Source organism: Panthera pardus, unplaced genomic scaffold, assembly GCF_024362965.1.
Source record: "Panthera pardus isolate Hobbes unplaced genomic scaffold, ASM2436296v1 HiC_scaffold_11, whole genome shotgun sequence".
Taxonomy (NCBI): Eukaryota; Metazoa; Chordata; class Mammalia; order Carnivora; family Felidae; genus Panthera; species Panthera pardus.
Genome location: NW_026526666.1, coordinates 34,801,950 through 34,817,334, shown reverse-complemented (window position 1 = coordinate 34,817,334; position 15,385 = coordinate 34,801,950). Strand labels below are relative to the sequence as shown.

Sequence of the window (15,385 nt, the reverse complement as noted above, 5' to 3'; positions counted from 1 at the left end):
AATAATACTTTAGTTTGGCTTGGGTTTAAAATCTAAAGTCTCGACTTCATGTGCCAATCTTTGGAAGCAGAGTGATGGCAATTGGGGTGTGCTTCCATAAAAATAGGACAAGTCTGGAGTGTCTATGTAAAATGCCCTGGCCTTTCCAGGTACCTGTTATGCCTGGTACATTTAGTATAGAACTAAATGCAGATCTACTGTAGCATTTACCACATATCTACTTTCTCTCCTAGACTGTGAGCTCCTTGAGGGCTAGTCTTTTAGAGGCCTATGTATAATACTGTGCCGGCACATGGAAGGGACTCGAGGATACTTTAGGTCAAGTTCATTTATCAAAAAGCCTGTCTTCTGAGCAGGTACTGCTTCTCAGAAGGAACTTTAAATTACACTGGGAGTTATTATAATCTCTTTTTCTGTTGCTCTCATTTTACATATTGAGAATTGAAGCCCTCAGCTAACTAAATGATATTGTCACAAATGACCAATAAAAATCCTTTAGAGCAGAGACTGGAAAACTATGGTCAGCAGGTCAAATCCAGTCCACTGTCTGTTTTTTGTGCACAAAGTCTTACTGGAACACAAGCCATACCATTGATTTATGTATTATCTATAGCTGTTTATGGGCTATAATAGCAGAGTTGACAATTGTGACAGTATGGCCCACCATGCCAAAAACATTTACTCTTTGGCCATTTCAGAAAAAGTTGTCTCAGTCCTCCTTTTGGGTATTAAAGTGGTAGCAACATCTACAAATAGAAGCACACATATATTTAAGTGAATTAACACACTACTTATTAAGAAAATTTACACTGAATTCATACTATAGGAAAGTCACTGACTCAGCACTGCAGGAAATGTGAACAGGAAGATGCCTAATATAGTCATTGTCTTCAAAAGAATGTATCATTGAATAGGATAAACTGTATTGGGAAAAAAATAAAACATGATTGCAGGAAACTATGAGAAGCACAACATATTTTTTGAGGCTTAAAGGATAAGGAAATCACATCTAGTTGGTGGGAAAGGATAGGCTCCGCTGCAGATATGGATACAGTCAACCCAGAAAAATGGAGAAGAGAGAACATAGAGAAGACTCATTACGGAGGTTTTTAAATGCCACAGGGTGGCAAGGAAGAAGTAAAAGATGGCTCTAAGGTCTTATGTCTCATATACTGCAAGAGTGACAGAGCCAGTAACACAGAGTAAGTATCAACATTTGCTGACTGCTTACCAGATGCCAGGAACACAACCCATTTAATACATATTTCTCACACACACACACACACACACACACACACACACACACACACACACAGAAAAAACAGATGTGGTGTGAGGAGGTCTAAACAGTTTAAGATTTAATGAGATATGTAGGTGAAGATAGATATAAACCAGGATTTGGAGTTTGGGAGAAAGGTTGAAAATGTATCTAGATGTGGGAGTGACTGTACAGAAATAACAGTTGATAACACCATAAGTACACAAGTTCCTCAAACCTCATATTCTTTCAATATCCAATTTATGTTAAAAGAAATATAAACTAGCATGATTACGTATCTGCCCCCATGTGGCTAATGGTGAGTGGCCTGTTGGGAGTATAGCTAATATTGAACTTAGGCTACTTCCCACAAGTATAAGAAATGCCAAATGGCTGAAACAAGCCATTATTTTAAAAATAAAAGTACTGTATAACATATAGTCAACTGCTAGCTATATAGAACTTTTTGTTTTAAACAGATTTCCTCCTTTTTCTACGGAAGTAATCTCTAGGATTAAAACAATAATAAAAACTCTTATATTGAGTCAATTCTAAAAGATGTTGACCTGAATGCTGCAACTGCTAATACATGAATAATATGTATTTACTGAGAATGACTGGCTATGTGCCAGGTGCTGTGCTAAGCAGCTAACATCTCACAGTAATCTTCACAACAATGCAATATCATTTCTGCCTTGATCCCCACTTTCAGGTTTGTACCAAATTTATAACATTATTTCGACTTTACAGAATATCTACTTTGATGTAGGTTTTTGGATAAAAACAAAAACGTTATTTTGGAACATCTCTTAATTTGGGCTAGGTTTGAGAAGCAGTGTTCTAATAAACTTAAGTGTTTGCAATGGTGAGACTTCTGGTTTACAGTCTAGTCTGGAACGTCTTAAAGTAAAATCAGGTCTACTTCTCCACAGATTATGTATTCTGAAAGGATAGTATTACTATTTCTTACTGGAATATGTATAATCTTACTATGAATAGATACGAAGAACAAATGAACAGTATAAAACGACCATTCTTTTTGCAAATAATCTTCCAAAAAACAATGCCACTTCTACTTAAAACTCAATGTGCCCTAAGCCTCTCCAGGCCCTATACCTCCATCCCTCCAGAAACAGATCCATGCCAGGAACCTCAGTCAGTCACCTTTGCTTCGTGTTTGTGTTCCCCCACTACTGTAGAACTGTACCCAATTCATTCTTGTATCAACCTCAAGTTGTATTTATATGCCTAGAAGATTAAATGTGCTTAATTAATGGTTTCTGAGTAAATTTGGAAAGAATTATCCCATAACAGCTTAAACCACACCTTTATCAAAACTAGAACCTTACATAAACATCAAAGCAGCAAAGTAAACATAAAGAAAGTGTAGCTGAACTTCTTTATGGAAAATAAATGGTTGGATTAATAAGTAAAATACAAAAAATAGATTTGGAAAATTACAACTGAATGAACAGTATCACACTTCGGAGTATTCAAAATTCTTCAGTCCATAATAGCATAAGTGAGCAGCAATACAATGGCTGCCCCTGAAAGTACCTGGCATTACCAACATAGGCTTTTCTATTTCAAAACCACTCATTTACTTTCTGGGCTGGTTAAGAGGAGAAAAAGAGGCCTTGCTAATAACACAAGCATCTTACATGAATTCTCTTCCACTGGGAATGTAAGCTCCCAGGGACAGGAATGGTTCTCCTTACTGCCATCACCCCAATGTCTAGAATGATACCTGGACCACAGTGAGTATCACAAAGTGTTTGCAAGAGAATGGATACATGAATTTACTTAAGAAGCCATGTTAGCTTTTATAAGAAAACACAAATCCAAACCTTGTGTATTCTGGAAAGAAAACTCTCAAATACATCAGCAGCAAATTCCTTAGGGTTAGACTTGCATTCTATAATCCCCTAAATCTAAAAATAAAAGTCATGTATGGCAATGCTAAAAACTGGGAAACATTTAAGACTGCTCTAGCTCATCAGGTATATATATCATGAGACAACTGTTATAAACCCTCCAAGAATGTAAAACACAACCAGTGGAAACTGGCAACATCAAGTATTTGGTTAAAAAGACTTTACTCTGGAGTCACTGGAATGCTGTAAATCGTAGGATACATTTAAAATCAACAGCCACAAGGAAACTACATGCTTCTGCCTTGTAAGTACTTTTTAGGAAATAATAAAATCCTCCTATTTTAGCATGCTTATCTTATATCAGAAGTCTAACATTTAAAAACCTATAATAATCTTACTTAGATGTTCTCTGAATGTACTTTCCTTTAATGATAGAAGTATAATTATACATCTAAGTGTACAGCCTATCAATGACTGCATTATCTGAAAAATACTGTGGTTACATTTTTTTTTTTTTTTTTAATTTGAGACAGAGTGAGGGAGCAGGGGAGAAGGGCAGAGGGAAAGAGAAATCTTTTTGTAAATGTTTATTTATTTTGGGAAAGAGAGAGAGAGAGAGCATGAGTAGGGAAGGGGCAGAAAGAGAGGGAGAGAGAGAATCCCAAGCAGGCTCCATGTGCAGAGCCCAATGCAGGGCTCAATCTCACGACCATGAGATCAGGACCTGAGCCAATATCAAGAGTCAGACGCTTAACCAACTGAGCCACCCAGGCACCCCAAGAGAGAAGCAGGCTTCACGCTCAGTGCTGAGCCTGATGTGGGGCTTGATTCCATGCCCCTGAGATCACAACCTGAGCCAAATTAAGAGTTGGATGCTCAACCGACTGAGCCACCCAAGCACCCCTAAATATCTTTAGTTAAAAATATCAAATGACTAAATGTCCATCAACTGACGAACGGATAAAGATGTGGTTTATACATACAATGGAATACTACTTGGCAATGAGAAAGAAGGAAATCTGGCCATTTGCAGCAACGTGGATAGAACTGGAGGGTATTATGCTAAGTGAAATAAGTCAGGCAGAGAAAGACAGAAACCATATGTTTTCACTCATAGGTGGATCCTGAGAAACGTTAACAGATCATGGGGGAGGGGAAGGGGGAAAAAAAAGTTACAGAGAGGGAGGGAGGCAAACCATAAGAGACTCTTAAATACTGAGACAAACTGAGGGTTGATGGGGAGTGGGGGAGAGGGGAAAGTGGGTGATGGGTACTGAGGAGGGCGCCTGTTGGGATGAACACTGGGTGTTGTATGGAAACCAATTTGACAATACATTACATTTAATATAAAAAAAATCAAATGAGGGGTGCCTGGGTGGCTCAGCTGGTTAAGCATCCAACTCTTGGTTTTAGCTCAGGTCACAATCTCAGTTTTGTGAGTTCGAGCCCCATGTCAGGCTTTGCATTCAGTGTGGAGCCTGGTTTGGATTCTCTCTCCCTCTCTCTCTCAGCCCCTCCCTCACTTGCACTGTCTCTGTCCCTCTCAAAATAAATAAGTAAATTTTTAAAAAATCAAATGAAAATCTATTTCTAAATGTATCCTCATAGCATCTAATTTCATTACTCATGATTAGAAAATACTTGAAAACTGGGAAGTTTTATAGAAATTAGGATAACTATATCATGAAGCTGACTTAATCAGAAATATATGGTGTACCTTTTCCCAACTTAGGATAAAAACTCCTTCACTGGAGTTTGAGATTATGATTGCCATAAAATAATGCCATCACTTTTCAAAGTGAAATAAAGTAGCAATTTTTATTTTATTTTTTATAAATTTTTAAAAAATGTTTATTTTTGAGACAGAAAGAGCATGAGTGGGGGAGGGGCAGAGAGAAAGGGAGACACAGAATCCAAAGCAGGCTCCAGGCTGTCAGCACAGAGCCTGACGTGGGGCTTGAACTCACGAACTGTGAGATCATGACCAGAGCTGAAGTCGGACGCCTAACCAACTGAGCCACCTAGGCACCCCTAAAGTGGCAATTTTTAAATCCATAACCTTCCCATCCTTTGATGCTTTTATAGATCACTGAGTTCAAATAAACAACTCAAATGGGGAAATCTGAATGGTAAGTTTTCTATATAGATAAGATAAAGTAAAAATACTTATCATGTTATTCAGATAAGCTCAGGTTTAATATCAAAATAGCTAATTCTAGGTATTCCTTGAAGTTAACACTCAACTTTTACTTTATTAAGCTATCAAAGGAATGATAGTCCCTTTGGGGACTAAGGTTAACCCAAGGCCCAACTTTGGTCCTCCTTGGGTTCCTAAAGAAGGTATAAAATAAGAGAAAATAAAGGACCTTGAAAATGAAGCACAAAGAAATTGAGTGTCTAGAATTAGGTCATCTGACCTTCAATTCAGTGTACTTCTTTGATGTTTTTTTGGGTTCAGGTTTACCCTCTTTGTTAAAATAAACCTTAGCAATCTGACTGGCATTTCCCCGTGCTCTGGTTCTCTTGTGCATCCTGATTTCTTTCTAATACAACTGCATGTAGTGGTTTCCCCAACTGCTTCCCTCTGGATCATGTCATGCTATAGGCATTTCTGCCACTCTCCTGGAAGACCCTGGTCTACTAGGATATGCTGAGATCTCCATCTGGAGATCTCCATCCTCCTTGCCTCTTCAAGCATTTAGAGTTACACATTTTCAAGTTAAAAATGAATGCTATCTAGGCCTAAGCAGTCTGCCCTTATTATAAACTTTAAAATGCTCAGTATTCTACCTTTTAACACATACAATCTTGGCTTCCTTGAATTCTGGAGGAAGAAGATACTATGCCCAAGAGTCAAGTTTGACTGGCTTAGTGAGCTGGCACATTTCTTCACTGGCCACTCCCCAGTTTGCCTTGACTTAAAAGGAAATATAGCAAACCTTCTCTTTCAGGTAATGGAGGAAAACAACAAAGAAACAGAACAAAAACCATTAATAAACTAACAGAAGAAAAAGAGAACCCCAAACCTTTTGTTCTTAGCAGTTGTACCAAAATGATTTGGGTTGTTTTCCTTAGCTCTGGTAAAGAAATTTAATTATTTGCCTAACAGATTAGGTAAATAAGGTGACCATGGTCAAGTTGATGCATGCTTATTAACTAAGAAAACAAACAATTCCATTCATGTAGCCATTAAAATAGTAGCCAATGGCTACTATTTATAATTATTCAAGGTCAGATAAGTACAACAAAAAAAATGATGAGGCAATCATTTTGATGGATAGCACTACTACTGTCTCCCTTCTACAATCCTTCTGGAGCCATTTACATGTTATCCCCACACTGGCAGTCTATGACAAGGAGGTGGCAAATGCTCAGAGTGCTGCAGAAGTGTTAGAATGTTGGACACATCACCAGGTTGTCAGGAGAGTTGGGAGAGTATATATTAGTTCCACAGCCTAGAGAAGATGAGATGAGACAACTCTCCAAAAAGTGATTTCATTTTTCATAAAAACCCTCAGAGGTGTTTTCTTAACAGGCTTATGAGACTGAAGCCATAGTATACTCAATAAGAATGCACCAAGGTATGAAATAGGAGTAACATTTACATGAATTAAGTAAGTAAAATATGGTAAATGTTAAGAAAGGAACTGAATCTGAATGAGGTAAGAGACGATAAAAGAAGGAAAAAATATTTAATGATTGACTGGAGGTAAATTCCAAGGGAACAATGCAAATGGTTTTGTTTAAACATGAATTTGTATGAAACTGACTTTAAAACTTTGCTAAGCAAAACTGAAAGAACGCACCTTTTACATCAGTATTTCTCACTAATTACATAAGCGTTTGATTACCAATTTCAAAAATACTGATTTTGGTTAACATGGATGTTGTAACTCTAGATAGCTATCTCTGCAAAACCCACAAACTTTCCATCCTTCTCTCATCTGAGACCTTAAATCTTTTGGGGGAAGGAAGGGAGTAAAACATGAACTGCATGTAAATATACTAAATGAACAAGTCTAGGGAAGAGGCACCTGGGTAGCTCAGTCAGTTAAGCAGCTGACCGACTCTTGGCTCAGGTCACGATCTCACAGTTTCATGAGATCCAGCTCCATGTAGGACTCTATGCTGCTGGCGCGGAGACCGCTTGGGATTTTCTCTCTGCCCCTCCCCTGTTTGCTCTCATTCTCTTTTTTTTCCTCTCAAAATAAACTCTAAAAAAAAACCCCAAAATAAAACAAAAACCAAAAAACAAAAAACCCAAAAAACAAAAACAAAAAAAACTTCCTCAAATAATACAGTTTGTTAGAACCCAGCTCTCCTTACATTTCTCTGCAGTGTTTTTTCCATTGCCATATATGCAATGCTCAGTTGATCACATAAATGTTTGTATTCCCAAAGGTAAAAACTTGAACACTAGAACTGTTGTAGAGAATACTTCTTGAAATAAGTTAAGATGGGATTTAAGAATCTCTTAATTGTACATAATGCTATTTTAAAATATTTTAACCAAAATAATTGTTTTTAATGTTTATTTTTGAGGGAGAAAGAGAGAGAGAGGGCCTGAGTCAGGGAGGGGCAGGGAGAGAGGCAGACACAAAATCCGAAATAGGCTCCACGCTCTGAGCTGTCAGGACAGAGTTCAACGCAGGGCTCGAACCCATGAACCATGAGATCATGACCTGAGCCAAAGGTGGACGCTTAACTGAATGAGTCACCCAGGCACCCCTAACCAAAGTAACTTTCAACTGAATTTATCCTATAAGTCTGATTATTTTTAAATTTTAATTTGAAAGTCATACTGGTATAATAACTAGCTACTTGAGCTAATCAAGCTACTTAATTATATTTTAGAATTTGAAAATATTTAAAGAAATGGGGAGGGAAATAATTTTACCTTACTAAATTTTGCTGCATATATTCAACCTTCATTAAAATTTGGACCCCAGTCTGAGAGCGAATGTAGGCTTTCAACCTGAAATAAAAATGTCATATTGAAGGAAGCAAAACTGATTTTTAATATGTTTCAAGACAGTATCTACAGATTAAACATTTATGAGTAGCTAACAATACTTAAAATTCAACTAGCCAAGCACAGAAAAGGGGTTAAAGATATTTTCTAGCCAAGGATCTGAATTTTAAAATATTACCTTTCTTCTCTCTGTACAATATGTTAATTTCAAAAATATCTATTTCAGTAAATTAAGTTAATCTTGCTATTTTATTTATTTTTTTTAAAATGTACCCAATTTAGTGACAGGTACTTTGTCTTACTGCCAAACATATGACCAATGATGACAACTGGATTATCAATAATAAGAAGGAAAGAAATACAACTATTATACATATTCCAAAGACACTGCCTGATATGGGACATGATTCTGGTTCAGTCTGGGTACAACCTTTCATTGGCACTAGAACATGAGATTTAATTAGAATTGGGTCAGACATTTTAGAATCCACTCAGTTTAAAATTTAAACACTAGGTTACTCTGGAACCAAAACAAGCAGGTATCATCCAGAGAAAAGAAAGTCAACCGGGTTCCTGCTCAGGAAAACTAATCCACATTCTAGTAAGAGTTTCCTATTTTGAGTGCTGCCTACTGTGTGTTAGACCCTGTATTAGTAACTATATACATTGCCTTTTTTTTTTTTTTTTTTTTTTTTTTTAAGCTTCAAATAACCTTATCTAGTAGAGAAAATTAAGGTCTGGAACTTAGGTAACTTATTCCTGATCACACAGCTGAAAAGGGACAGAGCTAGCTATTCTAGCCCATTTGTGTCCACGCTACACTTCTGGAGATGAGGCAGAGTGTATCTTAATTAGTTTTATGAAGACCTGGCTGAAACAGAATTTTCCTGTCTTTTATAAGGGTTACTTGGAAACTCTTAATTTCAGAGTTTTTGACTCAATTTTAAAGAAGTTTGATTTAAGGGTTAAGAGTGCAGACTCTGATTCCACACTGGCTGGGTTTAAATCCCAGCTTCCCTGCTTATTTGCAGTATGAAGTCACTTAAGCACTTTAAGGTTCCCCATCTGTAAAATGGACATATTAGCAGTAATCTACCTTCAAGGGTTATTGTGAGGATTAAATTAATTCATACATTTTTTATTATCTGCTTCAACGAGTATCTAGAAAACAGTGAATACTAAGTGTTGAGAACTGTTTTTGTTACTATCCAAAAGCATCATCTGTGACTGAAAAAGCCTTGAATAAATACCAAGGAAATGACACAGAAAGTAAACTGCACTGGCATATCACAGTCTAATAGTGTCATGGCTTTACATAATATTCACATAACCAATACTTCAATATTTTTAGTAATTTCAGAAAATTACAAGATTTTTGAAACATACCTTTGACGAATTACAGGATCAGCCTTTTCAGGATCAATGTAAGGTTTTAGGATTTCATTAATAGTTTTATCATCCGGTACTCTTCCCAACAACAAAAAAACAAAAACAAAATTTATTATTTATAAGTTTCTACTAAAGGTGTTAACTTAGAATTACTAAATCTTGTGGCTTTTTTGTTTAAATAACTGAACACAGACCTTTTATTTTACTCTTGGCAAAATATAACATCCTTTTAAGCAAAAATTACTTCGGAAAAAAGCTCAAAAAGGCTTCTTGGACACACTTAACAAAGTCCTAAAAAGCAATATTTTGAGAAGCTCCCTATAAATCAATTATAAAAACATGAAGCCTCTTTTAACACACACCTGTGCTTAAAGATGGGAAGAATGAATTCAGGATGAAATATATTTGAAAGCTACAGAAATTAAAAATCTGAAAAAAGGTTTCAGATGATGCTAATTTCAGTGCATGTTCAAGTTTATTCATTCTAAATCATAAGACCAGGGTAAAAATTGATACTACTCTCCCTGGAAATAACATATTTCAAATTTTTCAACTTTCCTGTAAGTATGCACACTGTTTTGAACTATAAAGCTACAGAAACAAAATTAAGACACTGAATGTGTAGTTTTCCTCATTTATACATTTTCATATATACCAATGTGCTACATACCCCTATCTAAAAAATTGAAGTCCTTTCTCTGACTTTAGTTTGGCATACAACTTCAAATAAGGAAGTTCTTCACTAAAATTCATAGCACAGTTACAAAAAGAGGACACTTAATGCAAAATGTGGATATATGCTCAGTATATTACTTAAAAAGCAACTGGAAAATTTTCCGAAGGAATCAAATACTACACAGTCATTAAAGTTTTTAAATCACACTTGAAAATATGCAAATATGAAAAAAGTAGGATAAAAAGTTGTTTATGCAAATTAATTCCAATTTTGAGTATACATATTTTGAGGGCTATACCACAATGTTAATAGCAGTAATCTTTGCATAGTAGAATTCTGGGTCATTTTTCATTTGTTCTACAACCACTCAACTTAAGAAATTGAAAGTTTTTAGCCCTCTTGTGTCTCCTTGCAGTTTTCTCCTTATGTCTGCTCCCCCTGCTGAAGGAAACACCATCATGATTTCCCTTAGAGTTTTACCAGCTCTGCAGATCTAAAGACTACACTGTTTTATATTTAGACGTAGAATCACATTCTATGCATTCTTCCTTGATTTGCTCTTCTCATTCAACATTATTTCTAAGATTCAACCATGTTGATGTAGCTGTAGTTGATTCATTTTTCAATAGTATTGAGCATTTCATTGAATCAAGATACCAACAACTGAGTTATCCATTCTACTACTGACATACATTTACTGATATCACATTTAAGTTAACAGTTTATTTTAAATACAAAAACACAATAAAAACAAAGGAGTTCTTAATAAACGTTGGTAGTACTGTACCTTTTTTCTATGTACACAGCTTGACTCTGAGGAAATTGGAGCTTCACATGCCAACAAAACTGCTGTTTTCTAAATGAAAAAAGAATCATGAGGATCAAGGTAGATAATAAAAGTGTGCGCACAAATCAAACCTCCTGAACTTTCATTTTCAGATAATAATTTGAAAAGTATTCCTAGAATTTAACGTATCTTTTCTATTTTTTCTAGGATTTCAGAGACTATGTTTTCTAAACAATATACTTGCAAGGATTTTTAAAAGGAAAGCAAAATTAAGTGCAGCAGTTCTGAATTACAAGGACTTTATATTCCTGAATTAGATGGCAATTTGTCACAGTTCAGGGGCTTTTGAGATCAGTGTGCTACTACTTGGAAGTTTACAAATAAATTTGCTCATGACCAAAAATAATGAGCTGATGTCTTTGCCTGACTAGTCTGGAAATTAGGTGAATGAAGTGTTGTCCAGTTGCGACCAGCTGGCTGCAGATACTTCTTAGCCATGAGTACGTGCATTCAGTAGCAAAACAGTAGACAAGTTGGTTGCTAAGCAGAATGCACTCTGAGCTAGAGTCCCTTTGCTTCCAGGTCGAAACTTTGGTTTGATACATGATCAACAGTAATAATTCACTAAATGTCTAATTTTGGAATGACCATATTCTATTTAACATATCTAAGTTTGATGACACTATATACCATTCCTTCTTTAAAAAAAGTTAATGTTAGAAATACTGAATCCAATACAGAAATTTAAATGTTTTCACTGTATGATGGCTTTTACATGTTTTCTTTATTTAGGAGAAATTTCTAACAACCCACTGTCAAGCAAAATGGCCAGCTTCACTTATAAATCTATCCTTTAGCAGCCTGGCTCCAAAATCTCAAATAGTTTTATTTTAATACAGTCTAGTAAAATATCTCCCACTAAACATTCATACGATTTAGTCAAATTTCTGTCAGAAGACAATAACCATAAAATCAAGTAAAAATCCTTCTATTAGGGTAAGTTATCACAGATCTGCTTATGGAAGTTTTCTTTAGTAACAAGACAGTTTTTGGCATTAGCTAGAAAAAATATGCTTGCTTATGCTTACATTGAGAGTGCCACTTACCATATAAGAAAGTCATGTTAATATGTGTTTTTTTGATAGAACAAAGGCATAAACACCCTTCACTAATTTAAAGACCAGATATCTAAAATCTCAGAGGAAGAAACCTTAAAAAATCTGAATGCAAATGTAAGTTAATGGTTTTAAATAAACAATTCTTCTAAAAGAAAACACCCCTGCAATGTTCGTTATCTGTGAAAGAGGCAGAGCATCATATCACTATCAAGAAACTCAGAGGCGATACCTGGGTGGCTCAGTCAGATGAGCAAGTGACTCTTAATTTCAGCTCAGGTCAGGATCTCACTGTTTGTAAGACTGAGCCCCTGCACTGGGCTCTGCGTTGACAGTGCAGAGCCTACTTGGAATTCTCTCTCTCTCCCTCTCTCTCTCTCTCTGCCCCTCTCCTGCTTGTGTGCGCTCTCTTTCAAAATAAACATTAAAAAAAAAAAGGGAGACTCAGAGATTCCACATTTCCTTGTAAGAAAGAAATTGATTTTTTAATCCTGTTGTATAATATGGTTTCTTTCTAAATTAATATTTGTTTTTTCCATGTTAAGTTATAGGAGAAAAAAAGATTATGAACTTGTCATCTTGCAGAATTCTAAATCATATTAAGTTACCCCAATCATTGCTTGAGTAATTTCAAGAACCATTTATCTTTCTTAACACTCAGTAGACCCTAAATACCATCAGAAAGTACTTAACATTCCAAAAACAAAGGGAGAAAAGCCCTTGGAAATTATTTTGCTATAGTTAACTAGTTTTGATTGTAAGGAAGTCATTCACTACTATTTTATTACATACACATTGCTAAATTACTATAAAAATCTTTCTATATTTGGCCTCAGTTCAAACATGAACAAATTTGAAAAGTACATTTACTTTTAAAAAATGTGATCTTGAAATATTTCAAAAACAAAGAAAAAGAGAGTATAAAGAACAATGTACCCATACTCAAGATTTAACCAACTTGCAAACTGCCATATTTATTCAAAATACTTTTTTCTTTTAAGAAATAAAAGGCTATTGATATAGCTGATGATCCAACTTGCTACTGTTTCTTGATCTCCTTCCCTTCCCATTCATTATCAGAGATAAGTACTATCCTGAGTTTGGGTGTGTATTCTTACCGTCCATAGTTTTATATTCTATACACACACACACACACACACACACACACACACACACACACATATTATACCTATAAACAATATAGTATTTTGTGTAATATTAACATTTACTTCAAACTTACCATACTCTAAATATCCTATGCCTTGCTTTTCATTTACATTATGCTTTAGGTTTATTTATAATATATGCAGATTAGTTCATTTTATGAAAAATGCCAAAATCTATTCATTCTCTACTGACAGACATTATGACTGCTTCCAATTTTTTACCATTTGTTCTTCCATATTAAATTATGGTAAAAAAAAAAATAATAAAAGACTATTCCTAGGGATGGGTCTATCATTTACCTCTACTAGTACAAAGGATTAAGTTAGCTTCATTGGAAAACTGTACTTTTTAACTCTAGGGTTAAAAGGGATTTGCAAACAGTAATTCAGAATAGAAGATTTAAGTGAACAAATGGACAAAGAGAGGTTGAAGGGTATTGTATAAGAATTCCTGAAATGGGTTGAGTTAATTAATCTCTAAAGTAGTTGCCAATTCTTCAGTGTTCTTGAAACTGATGTAGTCCTGACTGGGCAATCAAATCACTTCCTAAGTCTCAAGTAATTAAGTTTTTTAATTAAGTTTTTAATTTTAATTCCAGTATAGTTAACATATTCCATTAATTTCAGGTGTACAATTTTAGTGATTCACTAAATCTATTCATGACTCAGAGCTCATCATAATAAGCGCTATCATCGATTTCAATTCCCCCCCAACCACCTCCCCTCTGGTAACCATCAAAATTCTTCAAAGGATTAAGTCTGTTTCCCACTTTTCATAATTACACATAGTGATACATGTCCCACTTATAAAAATACACATACATCAAAATCTCAACATTATTTTTGAGGGGGATTGTGGATAATTGTATATGCTTTTTTGTATTATATTAGTAAGTTTTCTAAAAGAACACATTTTATAAAGGGAAAAAGTAATGCTTTAGTGAGTATCTTTATGTATGCATACCCCCACCCTCCACCATAATTGTTTGGACTATTTTATGAAAACACAGCATAAGGAGTAGAATCATGGGATAAAACAGTGTTTCTTAACCTAGGTAGTACTGACATTTTGGACCAGATAATTCTTTGTTATGGTGGGTAGGGTAAAAAGGGGGCAGAGGAGGCACTTTCCTGTGCAGGATGTTTAACAGCATTCTAGGCCTTGACTAAGGAGATGCCACCCCAGCAACACCCACTCCTCCAGTTGTGACATCCAAAGATGTTTTCAATTATTGGAAATGTCCTCTGGGAGGCAAAAATCACCACTGAATGAGAACCACTGGGATAGAGGTTTAAACACTGACTATTATATTGGGCGCCTGGGTGGCTCAGTCGGATGAGCGTCCGACTTCAGCTCAGGTCACGATCTCGCGGTCCGTGAGTTCGAGCCCCGCGTCGGGCTCTGGGCTGATGGCTCAGAGCCTGGAGCCTGCATCCAATTCTGTGTCTCCCTCTCTCTCTGCCCCTCCCCTGTTCATGCTCTGTCTCTCTCTGTCTCAAAAATAAATAAACGTTAAAAAAAATTAAAAAAAAAATAAACACTATTATTCTTACTATATCAAGACTACTGTTCCCTAAATTAAACAAAATGCTTTCAATTATGTCACTGTGTCCTTGCCAAAATTATCAATGTTCTCAAGAATGGAAATACTGTACCTGAATATTCTAGGGAACTTCAGCACCTCATGGCACACTAGTTTAGAGTTTGATGACAGACTGGTGAAGTAATGATGGCAATTATTAAACCTAATGTTCCCCTATAGACCACCTGACAAAGTAAGATAACAGTGATCTGAGTCCCATGAAACAAAAGCAACTACTCATGCATAGCAAAGCTTTTTCTCCTACCCCCTCAATCATGCATTCTTAATAGGAGCAGCATCACCCCCAAAGGGATAAAAATTTGTTTTGGGGAGGGTTAAAAATAATCTTAAATAAATTAAAAAAAAAAATCTTAAATATTACAATGGTTTGTGGCCCTCCAAAGGGCCACTACACATAAACATATACACAGTATATCTGTGGTATCAAAATATCATGGGGGAGCAAATAGAAGGAAAATGTCTAAAAGGGCTCCTTGGGAGGCAATAAAAAAAAAAAAAAAGTTGAGAAACACATGTATTAAAAGAGGAAAATAAATGTTATTTT

The 15,385-nt window shown here is 35.6% G+C and overlaps 1 protein-coding gene across 2 annotated transcripts in view; it reads right to left on the bottom strand.

Annotated features, from left to right (window-relative positions):
- The window catches only part of ZNHIT6 (zinc finger HIT-type containing 6), a 105,050-nt gene that overhangs the window by 60,295 nt on the left and 29,370 nt on the right, over nucleotides 1–15,385 (bottom strand). For both annotated transcript variants that reach the window (XM_019414031.2, XM_019414030.2), the window contains exons 6-8: nucleotides 10,957–11,025; nucleotides 9,491–9,571; nucleotides 8,030–8,107 (exon numbers count right to left, since the gene is read on the bottom strand). In XM_019414031.2, the coding sequence (XP_019269576.1) occupies nucleotides 8,030–8,107; nucleotides 9,491–9,571; nucleotides 10,957–11,025 (228 nt within the window). The remainder of the gene's footprint in view (nucleotides 1–8,029; nucleotides 8,108–9,490; nucleotides 9,572–10,956; nucleotides 11,026–15,385) is intronic.